Source organism: Dicentrarchus labrax, unplaced genomic scaffold, assembly GCF_905237075.1.
Source record: "Dicentrarchus labrax unplaced genomic scaffold, dlabrax2021, whole genome shotgun sequence".
Taxonomy (NCBI): domain Eukaryota; kingdom Metazoa; phylum Chordata; class Actinopteri; family Moronidae; genus Dicentrarchus; species Dicentrarchus labrax.
Genome location: NW_026136717.1, coordinates 3,382,821 through 3,402,846, shown reverse-complemented (window position 1 = coordinate 3,402,846; position 20,026 = coordinate 3,382,821). Strand labels below are relative to the sequence as shown.

The 20,026-nt window shown below is 39.3% G+C and overlaps 1 protein-coding gene across 6 annotated transcripts in view; it reads left to right on the top strand.

The window, feature by feature from the left end:
* The window catches only part of pde5ab (phosphodiesterase 5A, cGMP-specific, b), an 89,899-nt gene that overhangs the window by 37,147 nt on the left and 32,726 nt on the right, over positions 1-20,026 (top strand). For all 6 annotated transcript variants that reach the window (XM_051428968.1, XM_051428970.1, XM_051428971.1 and 3 more), the window contains 5 exons: positions 4,097-4,186; positions 5,350-5,421; positions 5,640-5,729; positions 5,868-6,005; positions 18,381-18,448. In XM_051428968.1, coding sequence (XP_051284928.1) covers positions 4,097-4,186; positions 5,350-5,421; positions 5,640-5,729; positions 5,868-6,005; positions 18,381-18,448 — 458 coding nt within the window. The remainder of the gene's footprint in view (positions 1-4,096; positions 4,187-5,349; positions 5,422-5,639; positions 5,730-5,867; positions 6,006-18,380; positions 18,449-20,026) is intronic.

Here is a 20,026-nt window from a genome sequence, read left to right as displayed (position 1 = left end):
GAGAGAGAGAGAGAGAGAGAGAGAGAGAGAGAGAGAGAGAGATTTCCTGCTGTGTACCTTCCTCTGGTTGCCTGCCAACCACAAGATGATGATGATGATGATGACTGAGAGAGGGAGAGAGAGAGAGATGCATGAGAGGAGATGGGGCGAGAAAATGACAAATAAAGAACAAGAGTGGCTGATGGGAGTGTCCACCTGTGTCCAATTAGCTTGCAGAGTGTGTGTGCGTGTGTGCGTGTGTGCACCTTCTAAGTGAGTACCCTTGAGGGTTCAAGTGCGGTTTTGAGTGTGTATGTGCATGTGCGTGTCTTTGTGCACTTGTGTAAAAGTGTGTGTGTGTGTGTGTGTGTGTGTGTGTGTGTGTGTGTGTGTGTGTGTGTGCGTGTGTATTCTTCCAGGTGAGTGCACTTTTTTGTTTGTTTGGGAGTGTGTTTGTCTGTGTGTGCATACATAAATCAATGCTAGTGTGTATCATGCTGTGCAGTAACTGACTCAGTCAATGCAGTGTTACTCTAGTTTATCTAGTGTATGTGTAGAGTGTATGTATTTGTGCAAGTGTGTGTATGAAAGTGTGTGCTACTGCAGTACCTGATACTGATGATACTGAGTCCATCTGCGTCATCTGAGGGACTCCCCAGCTCTCTGATTGGATCTTTACCTCCCCATTAGTGCGCTTGTGATTACATTGATTTCTGCAGCATGATGACAAACACCCCCCCCTGCCATCTTTAGAGAGGCTGGGGGGTTGATGTTGTTATCAATGCCTGCACTGTGCTGCATCCAAAATGCAGTCTTTAGGGGGAGAAAACCTGCAGGACTCATCTATCATTCACTGAGTTTTGTTTTGGTTTCAGTTGATGTTTCCTGGGTTTACAAAGATTATTGTGTGTGTGAACTTTGTGGGCAGATAGTTGTCGTGCTCTGGAGAGAGGTTTGCTGTATTGAAAGGCTATCGCGGCTAGTGTCAGAGTGAGTCATAGTGAAACAGGCAACGGTTGGGTTAAAGTTTTAACCCATTATCAGTCGGTTTAGATTTCCTCTATGTATACTGTTAATTGACTAATAAAAGATCATCTTCAAATAATAACCAATTTCCAAATAGCAAAAACATTACATTAATGGAAAACATTGCTATTTTATGGTCTAGAACATATTTCATGCAAGGACTCCCACAATAGATGCACATTAGGCAGTGCCTCCAGCATTGTTGCTGCCTAAAATGCCTTATTTCACAGCAGCTTTTCTAACGATTGACATGCATATTGCGATGTTTTTAGGCATTTTCTTGCAAATAGTTGCACATTTCTTTGGTATATTTCATTAAAAAACAAAGGCAGCTTGTTCTAGAATAAAATCGCTAGTAGTTAGGTGACGAATGACTCAGTGTTTTGCGTGTAGTTTGAGAAACTACAGTGATTGGTCATATTTGTGGAAAGGTTGCGTCGGTTGGACAAAATTGGAAGGTTGCGCAGAATTCACAGGGATTGGTTGAATTTGCATTAATTCTTGGAAGCACTTATTAGACCACAGATCCCCCAATCTGAGACGACAGTGTGTTATGGAATCCCAATACATTATAATCACTCAATCAGAACAACCAACCCTATTTCTTCCCTTGTTTCAACTCACAAAAATGGGCAAAAGTTCAAATATTATATTCCTCCTTTTGCTGAGGACCCCATACAACCCACCCAAGGACCCCTGTTGGTCCCCAGATCCCAGTTTGAAAACCACTAGCCTAGAACACGAGACATAAGACAAATGTGTGCTTATCTCATATTTGTGTACGAGTTGCCCTAACCATTTGTTTGCATAAAACATGTATACAAACATTTCATGAATGAGGCCCATTGTTTCACATGATAAATTCAGCATATTGTATCATGTCATAACATTCTCACCCTGTGCTGCTCTGAGTTCCTCTCTTTGGTAGAAATAAAGTTATTCTCTAACTAATTGCAGTTGGCCGTATTTTGATAGGCATTTAGCTGCTGCTCAGCGCTTCCTGCAGATGTCTACCAGAAAAGGAGAAGAATTATACAGCTGAAGGGCTTATAGTTTGGGCTTTTAATTTGAAAAATGTTTGCAGAAAGTTTGTGTTGTATTTCATTGATAGCATCTTTTCCTGCAATTTAGGTCCATAATTAATTTGGTAAAGCAACAAAAAATTGACAAGGAAGCATCTGCTCCAACCAATATATACCTCTCTCTCAGCTTGTAAACAAGGGCCACTACAGTGTACACTATAGAGCTATTGGGAACCTGGGAATATGCACAAACATCCTGTTGTTATACAAACATGAGGAGCCATTTTATCAAACCATACCAAACCTTTTGTGTTTAGAATTGTGAAACTGGTGTAGTGCTCCTCTTCTAGTCATAGTTGTATACACACACACACACACACACACACACACACACACACACACACACACACACACACACACACACACACACACACACACAGTCCTATTGAGTTTAGAGGATTATGGTAATGGACAGAGGGAGGCAGAGTGTTTAAAGGTCAGCCTGTCCAACAGGAGAATAGTCCTCTAAACAAAACATCTCTCCACCCACCGGTCCTTAACATACCTTCAGAGGCCACTTCTCTCTCTTTGTGCCTCCTTGTGATTGATACCAAGCACTAACAAAACTGCGAGGCTTTTGTTTTGGAGAAGAGTGGAATTTTGTGTTGCATAATGCTGGCAGCTGCATGTGCTGCAGCTAATACAGAATATCATTTTTTTTAATGCAAATTGTTCCTGCATTTGCAGTGTAGGTGGTAGAAGCGCTCACGTTCACGAGAGTTTGAGAACAGATGAGTTCTGGACCGAATCTGCTGATGGCTCATACACTTTCAAACGTTCTCTCTTAATTTACAGCTCGCTAAACCCCACCCACCTTATTCAGCGTTGCTACGTCATGCTTTCAGTGCTCAGAAAGGCAGGTGACAGTGGAAGATGAACTGCTTTAAATTCTTGCTGTTTTTGAAACAATTCGTCCTTGATTTGAGACAAAAGAAGATTTCTAGCTATTGACCGTGTTACTGGATTTGATCAGAGGTAGCAAATAAAGCCAATGTTAGCTACATTAGTTGTTTTAAAACACTCTAACCCAGTGGTTCCCAACCCCTTTTATATCTATAATCTATCTATAATTATCTATATATTTAGTAAACTGACATATTTTATTGATTTCATGTTATATTCAACCCACATAATGAGCTCAATAACTGCAAGATGTTTGTGTAAAAGGAGTGATTTGGATGAATTCTGAGCAGATTATTTCCTGTTTATGGAACTTTTTATACAATTCTATGTATTATGTATTTTAACAATCATAAAGACTGACAATTAGACAACTTACTTTACAAATGACTTTACATTTACATTTCTTCACAGAAGTGAACCAAATGCTTATTAATGTTTCTAGCTGACTTGCTTTAAAAAGTGAATCTTTATTCCCTTGATGGCTATGCACATGATATCGTGCTAAAAGACTGTGACTCATGTCCCAAAGTAGGAAAGTCAAAGTCACCATCCTCACCCGCTGATGATCCGTAGTAGATAGCATTGTTCTTGTAGAGCTAGTGCTGGTATATTATTATACAGTATTTTCTTTAATATTACGCTGCTGTTTCGTTCTAGAATAACCCTGTTTGGCTACTTATGGTCGTGTTTACAGCAACTAATGCTACTTCAGGTATTTGGCCAGATCCCAAATCCAAAAAGGAGTAAAGCTAGTTTTCTACTGTATGTAGGACATGCTAACAATTGCATCTTTCATTTTAGCTGATAAAAGCACTTAAATCTATTTATTACCCTGCTGTTCTTGTGTTTTTGGTTATGGGAAGGCTAAAAAAAGACACCACCCTCCAAACTCTTGACACAAATGCCAAGTATCCCTCTCACTGCACGCGCTCCAACAAGTCTCAGCAGGTGTGCACCAGCAATATCTGAAAGGCACTGACCAGGCCAGATATCATTACCGAAAGCAAATGTCAGTCCCAAAATGTATCAAATCTGTATCTGCTGGAAACAGTTTTTATTGCTTTAAAGATGGGATTGAGTTCTGTATATATGCTTTGTCTCCCCAGGACCCCAGGTTCAATGCTGAGGTGGACTTGATCACAGGTTACAAAACCCAGAGCATCCTTTGCCTGCCCATCAAGAACCACAGAGACGAGGTAACAGTGCACATTGCATCCAGTACAGCTTGTGTTTAAAAAAAAAATTTTGTTAATAGCTTTTTTTTTTTTTTTGTTCTGTTTTGTTGTAAAGCACTTTGCAACTGTGTTTTGAAAGGTGCTATATAAATTGAGTATTACATATTATTATAAAGCCAGCATATAAAGCCAGTGGACGAACATCTTTATTACATTCTTTTTACAAAATATGTAATTTAATGTCTACTTACTAGCTTTTTTCAGTTATTTCAGTCGCATCTCATGGTCTTCTTCAGCAGATGGAGTTTGCTTGGTTGTGATAGAGATGGCTCAATTGTCATCATGTAACTAAGAATGGAACTTCACTGTGCCATCTCCATGACAACTGAGAAAACTTTATCCACTGAGGAAGACCATGATTTAGCTGAAAGCCCCAAAAAAGCTAGTAAGAAAACCTTGAGAAAAAGTTTTTTTCAAACAAATTTCTCCATTATATTTTTTTGATATATATTATTTTTGCAGTTGTTGGGAGCTATATAAGTTCAAACCAAAATTATTTTGAAAACATTTAAAGAAACATTCATTTTCAGAGATATTTTAGTTTTCTGTCTTCACCAGAGTTGAAGATAGATACCGCTTATTCTGGACCTCTCTCTGTACTGAGCATGGACAGTTGAAGTGATATAGAGTCAACAGTTAATAAGAACATCCCCCATAATGTTGTACTGTTCGCTTGAGTGCTCACTAAGTTGCCTAAGTGCCCTTGAGCCATTTAGATATATAGCTTTTCCAGCTGGGTCCCGGGTTAGCTGTTGTAGGAATCAAACCTGACTTTTTACAGTTCCAGTCTCTCCGGACAAAATTGATTCTGTAAATCAGTTTCACGGATTTATTGCATCCTTTTTAAATAAACAGCTTTAGCGACGCAGGCCTTGTTGACAGCCACGTTTTTCTGGTTGTTGTGCATCATTTCAAAGAAAAAGTTTTATTTTCAACAGAGCTGTGTATATCTCAGCTGTACAACTCTATTTTTAGTTGTACAAAGACTCTGGCATAACTTTGCACACCGATTTCCATATTAAAAGTCAACACAGGTTATACAAGTTCTTTTTTAGATTTATGTAAAAGAACAAATTCTCCTTTTCATCAGCTTTACTCTGTTTTATCAATCCTGCCCATTACAGGTAGTTGGAGTGGCTCAAGCTATCAATAAGAAATGTGGGGAGGATGGTGCCTTCACTGACCAGGACGAAAAGGTTAGTAAAGCCCCCAAATACACTGCATGTAAAACCTCAGTCCTTCTTTGTCCACCTGTATTTGCCCTCCCTCATATCATCCGTCATCTTCCCCTTCTCCTTCTCCTCCTCCTTTATTGATGTATCTTTTTTCCATGCAACAGTCTGGCTTCTTTTCATTCCTCCCCCCCCCGTGTTTGTAGGTGGTGCTCACATGTTGTTCTCTTCCTCTCCACCAGGACTTCTCAGCCTATTTGGCCTTCTCAGGCATTGTCCTGCACAACGCTCAGCTCTACGAGACATCGCAGCTGGAAAACAGACGCAATCAGGTGGGTGCCAAGGTGTTTCCAAAGGCGTGTGTGCACTCATAGACACGACTCTGAACAAGATGTATTTGTGTGTGTGTGTGTGTGTGTGTGTGTGTGTGTGTGTGTGTGTGTGTGTGTGTGTGTGTGTGCTGTGTGCAGGTGCTGTTGGACCTGGCCAGTCTCATCTTTGAGGAGCAGCAGTGTCTGGAGGTTTTACTGAGGAAGATCGCAGGAACCATCCTGTCTTTTATGCAGGCCCAGGCTTGTACCGTCTTCATCGCTGACGAAGACTCCATGGTCAGCACACACACACACACACACACACACACACACACACACACACACACACACACACACACACAATACATAAACATGCTGAAATGCTCATAACATGTTCATACTTGTCTGTGTAGTGCACCGAATCCATCTTCATAGCATGAAAACTTTATGATGATGATGATGATGATGATGATGATGATGATGATCATTTTACAATGGCTTGTTTGAATGCAGTAGAACAAAAGGACAGGATTATTTTAAGACGGGAACGAAACTAGAGCTGCATAATTAATGAAAATATTATCAAAATCAAGTGCAATATCCAAATCACAAGAATCTGAAGTTTTGTGATAAAGGTAAAATGTGTGACAAACAACATTATCCAATCCAATCCAATCCAACTTTATTTGTTAAGCACTTTAAAAAAAACAAAGTTGACCAAAGTGCTGTACAGGAGAATAAATAAGACATCATAAATAAAAGACATAACAGCTCACATGAGGTGCAAAATAACATATAATACAACAATAAAATGAAAAGACATAAAACATGAGTAAAAATAATAGCCATGCAATAAAAAACAATCAAAAAAGAAATTAAATCAAGTAAATAAATATAAGGAAGTACTGTAGTGCTGCACAGATGCCCTGGCCTATAAATCTTCTTCTCCAGATGTAAGTAATGTTTTTTTGGTACAGACCCAAACATATGTCACATCGTTTTTTTAAAGTGGAAATTAAATTTGTGACACAAAAATAATTATTCCTACTCATAGTGAACCATATCTCAATATCTGTCAAAATAATCGCATTTTTTTACCATATTGTGCAGCACTAAACAAAACCAACCAATTAGAGCCGAGAAGGATAGTTGATTGTTACGTCTCATTCCCAGGTCTTCAAATAACGACGCGTTGGGTTGGTGGCTTGAAAATAGTTGATTGTTGTTGTTAAAGAAGATTTAACAATAAACTATCTTTCTTGGCTCTGATTGGTTGTTTTTGTTCAGGCCCGGTGGATTCTTTTAAATGTTATTACAAGCACTAGGAGGAGCAAGAGTAACCTGAACTTTTTTCACAGATTATCTGTCTCATGTTCTTCTGTCAGGATATAGTGAAAGTTTCAGCAATTATGACAAAAAATTATTTTTATAAAAGTTACCTACTGCAGCTTTAAACCCATGTGTTGCACATGTTCTTCAGCAACAGAGTTAGTTCAGATTTCATTAGTGAAACGCAAAGTCTTGACTCTTGCATTACTATTGCAACAGTAGATAATGATGTTTGAAACACTTTTCTCACTTGCAAAAAATTCTTTCTCCTTTGGTAACGTGACACATTTAGAAAAGTGCATGAGTTTAATAGTGTTCAGTCCCAATTTTGTGGCATGAACTGTATAGAAATTACAGCCACTATTCCTTTCTTTACTTCCATAGAGAAAATATGAGCTGTGTGTATATAAATAAGTACTGAATACTGAATGATTTAGTAGCACAAACGAAGACAAAGTGTGAGGGATGAACATATCTTGGAGCAATGGTGTGCATACATTATGCTCTACAGAGCAGTGAGAGAACAAGCTGTCAAGACAAAATGAAAAAGTGACAAATGCATAGAGTGGGAGAGTGAAGGCAAAGTGAAATGAGTGAATGATAATGATGTGAAGGAACAGAAGTGGAGTGGCAATATATTGAAGTAAACAAAATAATCCTCTTAAGCTGTACTGTCAAGCAAAAAAAATGTATTATGTTTTTCTCTTTTCATTTGTTTCCTATCATATTTCAAAACGCTGTGGGAGTTCGCATATCATCAAACTTAGTTTGCCTCCATCTGTGACTATAGATGAACCAAAGTTGGTGATTTAAAGTTATGTTCATTATTTTTTAGTGCTGTCAAATGATTAAAATATTAATCGCGATTAATCGCATTAATGTCATAGTTAACTCGCAATTAATCGCACATTTTTATTTATTCTAAATGTCCCTTGATTTCTTTTTGTCCCATTATTTTTTCTCATTTTAATGCTCTTATCAACATGGAAAAGTGGATCGGCTTGCTTTGTGCAAATGTTGTTTTTATTGAAAACAACATTGGCATATACTGTAGTGTTCAATTTCACACTAACATTCTCACTTGGAGCAAATAATCTCTCACACAATGTAACACTGTCTGTCAATAAAAGGGTGAAAAAAATACTTTGTCACACAAACAGCCCCTTCAACAGCCCTTTCTAAGGGATCAAAACAGGGCGATACAAAATAAAATTACAAAGTGCAAATGTAAGGTAAACTGGGACTCAGCCTATAGTGCAGTTAAACCATGGCTTAATACTTTTCTCAAGTTTGCTTTGAACATAGCAGTCAGGCTACTGCTCTTTATTCACCAGAGGCTCATCAACCCAGCCTCTTATTTCAGAAAGAATGAACAGTAACGGCTACCAATAAAAGGTAAGCCTACTACTTCTTTGCTTTGAGCCAGTTACTCAAACAGACAGGCCTGTTGACATTTTCAGACAAAAAGGAATCCATCCATTTCGGCGTCCCGTGCTCGCCATCCACTCAAAACGTAACGTCTACTACTCTTAAACAAGTGTGTGCGGCGTGCCTGTTGTTTTGTTTCCGGGCTAGCTAGATCCAGTGTGGTGTTGTAGTTTTTCTAACGTTACTAGTTGTTGCAACAGCATGTGAAAAAAACTACAAAGTGTGCTAGGCGTTAATCTCGCGATAAACAAATTGACGCCGTTAAAATGGGTTTGCATTAAGTCCGTTAATAATGCGTTAAACTGACAGCACTATTATTTTCTTTAGTTTTTTGTTTTTTTTAATATATATTTTTGGGGCTTTTTGCCTTTATTGGATAGGACAGCTGAAGATGACATGCAACAAAGGGCCACAGGTCAGATTCAAACCCATGGCCACTGCAGCAAGGACTCAGCCTTGGTACATGGGGTGCCAGCTCTACCAGGTGAGCTATAGGGCGCCCCAAATTAGGTAATTGTTAATGAATCACAGTAATGTTAGACCTATTAGTACGCTATGTTATCAGCTTGTTTTATCAAGCAGCAACAGGTGAGATGTTTGCGTACAGAAAACGTTTGAGCATCAATTCTATTTTATTCAGGATGTGATAAATGTATCTTTTTAGATAGTTGCAATAATGTGTTTAACGAGATTACTTAAAGGTCCAGTGTGTAACATTGAGGAGGATCTATTGTCAGAAATGGAATATAATATTCATAGGTATGTTTTCAGTAGTGTATAATCACCTGAATATAGGAATTGTTGTGTTTTTCTTACCTCAGACTGAGTCGTTTTTATCTACACGGTTGCCTTCCGTGGAGTCCGCCATGTTGAACCACCATGTTTCTACAGTAGCCCATAACAGACAAACCAAATTCTTGCTCTAGATAGGGCCTTTTGCATTTTTGGCTAGTTTTGCGACCAGAGTAGTTTCTCCTACACACTCTTCACAGCCCGTTCTCATTCCCAGTATGCAAATACAAACGTGAGCGGTGTTCTGTTAGTTGCAATCTGACTTCACTGCTAGATGCCACTAAATCCTATACATTGGAGTGTATAGGATTGACCTGCAGTGTTGTCGTGTTGACCATTTTAGCAAAAATGGCAGTGCTATTAAATACAATACATCTGGGAAGCAAGTGAATGATAAATGAAACAGAACTCTAGAGTAATTTTATGTTTTCTGTGACCTTTGATCCCCTTACTATTCATTTGCTGCAAATCCTGCCACTTACTGTAATATACAGGTCAAATTTTCCATTACATGTTACATATAACATGAAATGGAGAGTGTTTCAAAGTGGATGATTTTCGTCTTGAATACTTTATAGTCACTTGAGACAACGATTGTAGCCAGCTATCATCTTCGTTACTGAAAATAACCCTTTTCCTACACACTATAACAAGAATGTTTACATATTGTGCAAAAACTGTTGAAATGTATCTAATTTGATTTATCACCCAGCCTTATTTATACAGTGGTACACCAAAAAATGTGGAGACAAAGTCACTTTCTACTGTGAAATCATTTAAGGGAGAACCTTGGCAAAAGAAAATACCATAAGAGACCTCAGAAAATATCATTACTAGCATAACTTTTAAAAGTCTTAGTAAAGACACAGCAGAACATATATATATATTTGATCATATTTCTACTTATTTTCTTACTTTTTCATGAGCTATACAGTAAAACATTTGACATGAAGCAGTTTATCTAAAGGTAGCATGTCAAGGTAAGCAGCTGCTTAATCAGTAAATGGTACAACAATGGAAGGCTGCTTAGTCTCCCTTGAAATGAAATAAAATGAAGTTTAGCAGAAGGAAATGAATAGCAGCTTTCAGCAGCATAATGAGTTTCTGTTCTGCAAATCAAGAAGTTTTATATACAGAACAGACAGAACAGTAGCTGGCCACGTTTTAATGTAAATAGGGTCTATACTTCTCACTGACTGTCTCTTTCACTTCACTGACTCACTCACACACTATTAGAGTCCTCTGTGGGCATTAACATTTGTTTTGGCTTCTCCTCCTCAGGGGCGTTCAGTGCCTGAAAAACACACACTGACACACTTCACACTCACACACAGAAACATGCGCACCGGAAAAGGAAGCAAATTAACTGTCGTACGTGGAGGGAGATTGATAGATGAGCTTGGTTAGAGTATTCCCACATCTAGATAGGTGCTGAGGCTTCTAAAAATCCACTCATGTATGCATAGGAACTCTATTCTACAATTGATATTTAAACATTATTTTGATCCAAACAGTCCAAAAAATAATACACATTAACATAACAGACAGGAAATGTGGAAGTATCATTGCTAATATACATGTTTTTGTCAATACGCAGTAAGTATACTTCAACAGTGGGAGCACTCCCGCTGCCACAGGCCTATGTTGGTTGTGGTCAATGATACAGCCTCTGGTTTTCACTGCTCTTTATTTTTCCATGCCTAAGACAGTCCACATGAGCAAGCAAAACATCAGATAAAGCTTTTGGCAGAGCAGCAGCAGGTCCTCCATTTTCTGGTTGGGTATAGGTGGTCTTAAATTACTAGAACACTTATACCTGGCAGTATTTTAAAGGCAACTTGAAATTACTTTTGAATAATAGATCCAAATTGGTCTTTTTTTGTTTTCTTTGTTTTTGTTCCGTCCTATTCCCGAACATTATAGGAAGCAGCACCCAAGAACCTGATCTGGATGAGGCTCAGTCCTCATTTGTCATTTGACCACTCCAACTTTCCTGATCTATTTACCAGGAAAACCACTGTGTTGGAATCTATGTACTGGTTTATCACAGTCTGCTTGTTAGTGCATACCAACAGCCTGGGAACCAGATGGATCTGCCAAGGTCAACCATGTTTCATTTGCTCTGGCAGATGCGTCTGGCCACCCTTCCATTCAAACTGAATTCCCCCCGTCCTTGATCTGGATGGGCCAATCCCAACCGTTTATTTAACATAAGGTGGGTTTAATATGATGATTGACAGATGAGCGTCAACGGTACAGATATGAGATGATGTGTCCATCAACTCGGAACATGGTCCGTCGTTGAGTGCTTGACAATTGCTTTTAGTTGTGCATTTAAGAGGGGATTTCCCATTCCTGGAAAAAAATCATTGTTTTTTCATTTTATTTCAACTTTTCCTCCACCAAAAGCGAGTGCCACTTTATCACAAACTCACAAAAGAGAAAACATCTCTGTCTCTCTCTGTGCTCGCTGTATTTATGGAGTAAGTGGAGTGGGAGTGCGTGGCGGTCAAGATGACGACAGCAAGTTAAGAGCTCTGCCACAGTTTTGGACCACAAACAGCAGTGCTTTGGAAGGAAGGTGGTGATTCAGGGTCATTTTCGTGAGAAGAAAAGGACACAGCTAATATACTCGCAAAGAGACTGTCCAACCAGAAAATGGAGTGTTCCACAAGGCGTCCTTGGTTAGGGCATTGGCAATAAAAAAAACACTGAAAGAAACTCTTAGGGTTTAGCCTTTGGGTTAAGTTAGTACTTATCATAGGAAGACTTTTTTTTGCTAAAAGGAAGTATTCATTCTCTCAGACCTTTCTTGGTCATGCAGTCATTGGTAGTTCTAGACCCACCAATGGCTGCATGACTGGTTGCTTTTCAGAGAACTGCCCCAGTTATTTAATCCATTTCAATTGGTGTCGGTTGTGATCAGTTTGGAGATGTGTGAGTCAGAAATTTTTTTTGACCTCCTAAACAGAAAAACTGTCTGTATAAAGAGCAGGCAGCCGCTCATTTGAACCGAACAGTTGGTTAACTGAGGAAAAATCCACACAGAGGTTTCATCATGTCACTGAAAGCATTAGGAGTGGGATTATGTAAACATTTTACAGATGGCTATTATTTGCGGATTTAATGGGATGATCAAAACATATTATACTTAACATGGTAATGGTGAAGTCTAATGGACTTGCTGGCCAGAATGTTTTTCTCACATAAGTATATTATCTAAAGAGGAGGAGTAGGATTTATTTGTAACCAACCGAAATGTGAAAGTCATTAATGAAAATCTATAGAGGTTTGTAAATGATTTTCAGTGAGATCAAGGTTTATTACAACTTGAGTATCATTTTTGTGGACAGTTATGTATGCTAAACAGACCTTAAGTTTAGTTCAGTTTGCCTGAATATAAGATAACCTTGATTTTCCAACACCTGTTTTGGAAAAAGACTTCATTAAACACAACCAACTTTCACTCTAGTCCTGAGATACTGTTAAGCCTTTAGAAACTCGCCGGGCTTGAACTGGGCTAACTTCTAGGGCTGACTCGCTCTTAGAGACACACTATAAAGGGAATTGTTAAAGAAATTTGAGGCACTCCAGAGGGTAGTGATTTTAAAAACCTTTAACATCTCAAGGCTATTCACTTATAGTATGTAGTTAAAAACCATGCCTACTCATTTCAGCCATACAGGCCTTCATAAGGGCAACTACAAAAAGTGGTTGCCTTTGGGCTGTTGGCAAGTAGTCAAATGATTAGTGTGTAAGTAAGTCGTCACATGATTTGGGTAGGTAGGTAATGTCACGGAAGAGACCATATTCAGCAGAGAAAGCAACACATCAAAAACTCCACACAATGTCAAAACAGCGATAGACAGATAGAGAGTTATATACAAAACATCTTAAAACCTCTTATTGTTTCACTTTTAAGGACATCCAATCCCCAAACTCAAATTGTAATTGACACAGAATACTGATGGTAAGCAGTAAAGACACTTTTTAAGGACTACAATGTGTTCTACTTCTGATATGCTCTTATGAAACAATTTTTTAAAATATGAGGCTGACCAATTATATCATAATGAAGTCATACTGGATGTACAAAACAAAGGACCTCTGAAGAACCTTTGTTTGTTTCTCTGAGTGCGTATGCTGATGTGTGTATGTCTGCCTGAGAAAGTCCTGCACACACACACACACACACACACACACACAGCATTTGCCTGAATATAACAACAAGCCGTTCTTAACGATAGTTTGACACATTCAACACATTTATTACTTGCAACCATGAGCCTTTCAACAAAAAAATGATGCATCTGACAGGTCTGGCGTTCTGACTGCCATGTTATTGTAAATACTTTAAGAGAATGGTATGTTATTTTAAGTACTGATGCCACAAAATGTCAACTTCAATGCACATTATTGCCTGTTTAGCAGCTGATGTGTGGGAGTTGGATTTTAACATTCAGGTATGAAATCCTCTTGTTTAACTCATCAATCTTTTTTCCAGTGAAGATTCAAACATAGGGGGATGTCTTATTTCGGTGGCGTTAGTAATATTTTCCAATAAACAGGATTCATTGCAAAGTTTATCTGCACTTACCTACATCACTGCATTTGGCCCACATCACTGCACCAAGTCATTTCCAAGCTCACCACCAATCCCAACAACAAGATTTCAGTTTTAGAGTTCATTCCACTGGGCTGATGGCTGACTTTACTGAATGTCAAGTTATTCTAAATATTGGTATCAACCACACAGCCAATTCACCATTCAGTATTTGTGTTTAGGTCTGGGTTAACTGGATAGGGAACGCAGTGCTGTTGAAGTGGTTTGTATTAGGTTACAAAACATTGCCATTTTACTTTGCCTGGTATTTATTATAACCAGGTTAGACCCATTGAAATGAAGGCTCTTGTTTGTCCTTGCTATGAAAGAAGCTTTCATAAAAGTTCCAGAACAGCTCTTAATAACAGATGTATTGAAAAGACAGTCAAGGAAGATTAAAGGACTGAGAAAATCCTGCCTCTAGTGGTATACTGTATATACCTGCAGATAGTTTGGGTTTTATGTGTCCAGGTTTTGAGATATCTGTCTCTGAGATTTTTACCTCCACCCCAAAACAAAGGTGATGTGTTTTGACATTAAATGAAGGGCACAAGGAACAAGGTCCCAGTTCATCTGATTAATCCTCAGACATCACTATGAGGATTTTCCATTGGAACTACTTTCTACTGAAGAAATAGTCCCTCTTACAACGGCTGACCAAAGCTGCCAAAATTGGATTACCAATCAGGCAACCAGAATCTCAGGGGCTCCAAAGGCCCCAGGTAGCCTGTTTGTCAGTAATTTTTGGGTAATTTGATTAATTTGCTTTTTAATATGCACCACTAAACATTCATGACAGATGAGAGGATGAACCCTACATCATTTTATGATCCCCTGACCATTTCTCTAGCACCGCCATGAGGTTGACGTTTGAGGATTTTAAGGAAATGTCTCGTCAAATATTAGATAGATTGCCATGAAATTTGGTACCAGCATTCTTGTTCCCCTGAAGACTGATTTTGATAACCTTGGTGATCCACAGATTTTTCATCTAGCTCCGTCATAAGGAAAAAAAATCCTATTTGTCCCATAGAAATATCTGCAAAGCTAACGACATCCCCCTCATAAAATTAGTAAATGTTAGCATGCTAACATGCTAAACTAAGATGGGGAACATGGTAAAAAAGTATATGTGCTACATTAGCACGGTTTCATTTTCATTAGCCATGTTTTCATCAAGGTATTATTGCGCATTTTTAAGTATCGCATCAGAAAAGTTTGAATGAACTTTTACACGTGCTTGAGGTGGTTTTTGATGCCATTCATGGGGCGCCTAATTTGCATTTTATTTTTTGTGACATTTCAAAAGTGAGCCACAAAATCACTTGACAATTAAATGAAAATACAGTAATTGTGAACATTATTCACAGTAGTATTCTGACGCTAGCAGTTAGGTAGTACAGCCTCACATAGTCACAAGCATGTTTTTTTCACAAACTAAGTGACATTCAGAAAACCTGGGTAGGCAGAATTTGAGCATAGAAAAACTGTAGGGGTGGGGCTCACTAGGGGCCCACTGTTCATTTTCACCTTAGGGCTCCCTAAAAGGCTTATCCGGCCCTGCTAACAGAATATTGCTGGTGATTTTGAGTGATGTCATTTTCACAGCTGTGAGCACCACAAACAGAATTCCACCTCCTTGGTTGTGCCGTAGACCTAAGCCATTTGTTTTATAATTTGGGTGAACCAGCTCCTTAATATGATGAATCATGATGTTTTATTTCATGTACTGAGCTCCACATGCTCTGTTATAACCCACTTTATTATAACATGTGCATGTGTGTGTGTGTGTGTTTGCCCCTCTCATGACCTCAGGGTTGCCAGACCAGCTGTCTCCTTTTCTTTCATACCCCTCCCCCTTTTTCTCTCTTCTGTCTCTTTCCTTACTAAACATTTACTCTGAGATTAGGAACTTTTACTGGCCTTATCTGCCAGACGGCCCTCTGTATACAGGTGTCAGCGTTAGACGTCTGTAGTTTCTCAAGTAGGACCCACAGGTCTGTGGATTTTAACGTAACCTCTTCTCAAGGAATGGAGTTTTCCTGTAGGAAGTCTAGTAAATGACAGTGCTGGTCTTTAACACTCCACCATACCGACAATAACACGGGAGTTTTCAAGACGTTGGCCTGTGTTGGCTCACTTCACTTTACGGCAGTGTGTGGCATCTGTTTAGAAACAGTGATGTGTGTGTGTGCATGTATGTATGCTTGTGTTCATATTGTATGTATGTAATTTGCATTGTATTGTACATGTGTAAGTATATGAAACTTCTATGTGTTGTGCTTGCATGCATGTGTGTGTTTTGTTCATATCTGTTTGCATGTGTCTGAGCGTGCTGGCATTTGTATGGTGTGCGTGCATGAATGTGTGTGTTTTGAGTTTGGGTGTGTGACTGTTATGTGATAGGGTTTGACATCTGGCTTGCCACTGGGAGCGTTTTGTTCTCCTGAGTTGTTTAACTCTCCCCAGTAGAAATAATTCTGGAATTGGCTACATGTGTCCTGAAACATATTGTGTGTGTGTACATGTTGTACCAATCTGTACAGTTGTTAAACTACCTGCTGTTTTCTATTTTCTCTTTATTTCTGTCCTTCCTACCCCTCCCAGTCTTCCTTTCCTTTTCCTCCTGTCTGAACAATAAAATATGCATTTTTTAATTGCTATCCAATACCACCCATATGATGATTCATATTTAGTTTTTTCATCTACAACCTCGAGTTTAGGTAACTGACAGTACAGTATTTCCTCTAGGATTTTTTTTAGCAGCGGCGGCAGGCCCGTCTGAAACAGAAGTGACACTGACAAGTTGAACTTGTGGTGGAGCTGTTAGTTTAATAGTCGACTTGGAAGAAAGCGAACGTTTTGAGTTAAACTGGACAGCCCCAATAACCTCTGAATAGTTCTACTTGTTGTTAAATTGCAATGTGAGCGGCAGCAGGATCATTTAAAAGGCAACCGTGACTACATTGTGCGTCTGCCCCATTTCTGATACCGTAGGGGCAGAAATTTAACAGCGACGGGCCGCCGCTCCAAATTCAACATAGAGGAAACACTGAAAGTACTTGGTTAACTTTCGAGAAATATGCAAAGAATTTGTCATGATTAAAACAAGACTAAGAGCTAGTGGCTCTGTGAAGGTGTAATTAAACATCAGCATGGCAACATGAAAAGACACACTGACCATTGATGTCTGTACCAAATATCAATTTCATCAGCATACCAAAACTGCAATCCCTAGAGCTACACTGTTAGCATGGCTGAAACTACTTGTTTAATTAGAGAAAGACTGCAGTCATGGTTAAAATAAATCAGCAACTGTTAGTAGGAGACAGAATGCAATTCACAGTTTCTTGTGTTAAATCTTTGTTGACCCATCTATGAGTCTAAACTTCTCACTGAAATCATTTTGCAGTGTTCTAACAATGTCAAGCTACTTCCGCCTTTGCTACTTAGGGAGGACCACACAAGAGGTCACTTTCTAGGAAAGCATTTGAACAACTAATGCTGCCAGTTTTCTGGTTAGGACAGTCTCAGATCTCTTTCCTTTGGTTTTGTTCTCCAATACTCAGCTCCTCTATTAAACCCATAAATCACACAGTGTGGTGTGTCGTGTTATGGATTGAGAAAATGACTGGTGATGCATGAGATTGATGTACCTGCCACTGGCGCTGATAACTGTTTGTGAAAACAGACATCACCAGGGAACCATCCTTCCTTGACATGTAAAATCTTTACTGATCCTTCCAAAGAATATGGAAAGACAAGCCCGATTTATTTCAATATTCCTAAACGCAGGAAAAAAAATCCATTATCCAATGTCATCCTGTTATAAACTTTTCCCCTTGCCAGAGACCCCAATAAATGTCATAACATTGCCGGGTTCTTTTTCTGTTTAAAACAGCTTTATTACCCTCACCTAGATAGATCAGAGTGAAGTCATGCCACAGAACAAAGGTGTGTCTATGTGCGTGCAAGGGAAGGGGGCTAATTTTTCCAAAACGAAAGAAGCCTCGTCCATCTTTAACATCCTGTCCCCACCTCTTAAAAATGGAAAAGGGATCCTTTGCGAGGGGTTGGGAGTGCAGGTTGAGAGAAAACAAGTCCCTATAAGGGGGGGAAAGGCAAAAGGAGCACTGGAATGTCGAAATAAACTCTCCTTCTGGCAAGGCTTGATGGGTAATAGATCAACGTCGCTTTTTCTCATGCCTGGAGACGTGTTTTAGGCAGCGTGCACAGTACCACTGCTTAATTTACAGTATTTGGATGTTGGGTTTAACCGTAATGGCTTAATTGGAAGGAATGAGGAAGTTGATATGGCCAGAAAACATACAGAGTGGACCTGCAGCAAGGCACGGAAGACCTTTTTTTTTTAGCTTCGAATTTAGACCAAACCAAGTGTATATTTATGTGTTGTCACCTGATCCTAATGTCGTTATGCTAAGTACATATTGCCCCCCAAAAAGCTACATCCCTGTCTGCAATATTTCAGACAAATAAACATGCTTTTATTCTTTTTGCAGAACTCCTTCTCCAGTGTCTTTCACATGGAATATGAGGAGCTGGGTGAAGTCCTAGACGCCCCCAAAAGGTAAGGTGATCGCCCTCAACTGAAAACCGTTATTGAATTAAAAGTCCTGCAGATTAGCCTTGAGGCGTACTGCAGCTATTTCCACCAGTTATTAGCGCTAATGTTTCCTTGAATTTGCAAACTACCCTTTTCCTCACCTCAGAGGCCCTCGGATGACGTTTGTGTAATAGGCACTTGGATTCATTATCGTCATATGCGCTCACAGAGGGAGAAGCAGAAATATGGTTGTCAGGCAATGTTTTGGCAGTATAGAGAAAGCCTTATTGTGCCCATTCAGTCACTCTGAATTTCAAGAGTAAAGACAAGACAGAGTGGCTCGCTCCAATACTCATAAGTTTGCAGAGCTGATTTGCAGCCCCGTGGGATCTTTCTGAGGTAATCCGCCTTCTTCACCTGCCAAATTCCCAGACATTTGATCGCCCGCTTTGGACTCAAAGCTCTTGTTCTCATTAGCCAGGCTCCTTTGGCTCAATGCACAGTCTTTAGAGTTGATTTGACAGCTCCTCAATCACAACCTGTTTATCATGATGAAGTAGGCCCTTTTACTATCTTGGAGGCAGTCCGAGACCTTTCCAAGAGGGTCTAACGATCATCCGTCACGCACAGACACAGTTGTTTTTAGGTCAGCATGCACCCTTATTGCATGTGACAGCTATATTAGTTGCATATTTGAAGCAGCAGTTGTACTACAGTGGATGGAGATGGGTTAGGGAAAATATGTTACAAAATACAATTCCTGTTACCTTATTTGTACTGTATATTACTAGGGATGCTCGATATTGGCTTTTCTGCCGATATCCGATATTCCGATATTGTCCAACTCTCAATTTCTGAAACCAATATCACCCGATACCGATATATGCAGGCTTTTTACACCAAAACTGTTAGGTAACAACATAACATATCTCCTATTGTGGAATTAACACATTATGCCTAATTTTATTGTGATGCCCCACTGGATGAATACATAAATGCAACATGGCTTTCCAAATGTAAACACTGTCTGTGCAAAATAAGAGAACAACTTCAACTTAAGGTATGGAAAAATGTGTGAGGTGTGAGACCCACGGCACTCTTGAGAATGAAGTACAGCCTTTTTCAACACAAAGTCCTCATCTAGCCATTGTGCAGCCAAACTCAACAAGCTAACCTGGGTAACGCTTGAAGACCAGATATCTGTAGTGAAGCTAATGGATACAGCACCAGAAATTTGCTTCTCAACATGGCTGTAAACAATACTGTACAATGCGGGTAAGCACTCGTCTGAGAAATACTTGCGACTTGGCATGGCATAACGCGGCTCGAGGAACTCCACAAGTTTGGTGAATCCGGTATCTTGAACGATAGAAAAAGGCTGTTTATCCAGTGTGATACACTCCATGATTTTCAGATCAATGGCTCTCCATCTGGGGTGGTCATTGTCATATTTTTGTTTTTTCTGTGTGGTTGTTTTCGGTGTCGGCTGTGCTTCTTTTCACACTTTGCTGCACAAATGTAGCATGTAACCCACATGATTCTTCTTGAGGTGGGCTATCAAATTTGATGTATTAAAGGAAGACGCCTTGTTTCCTCCTCGAA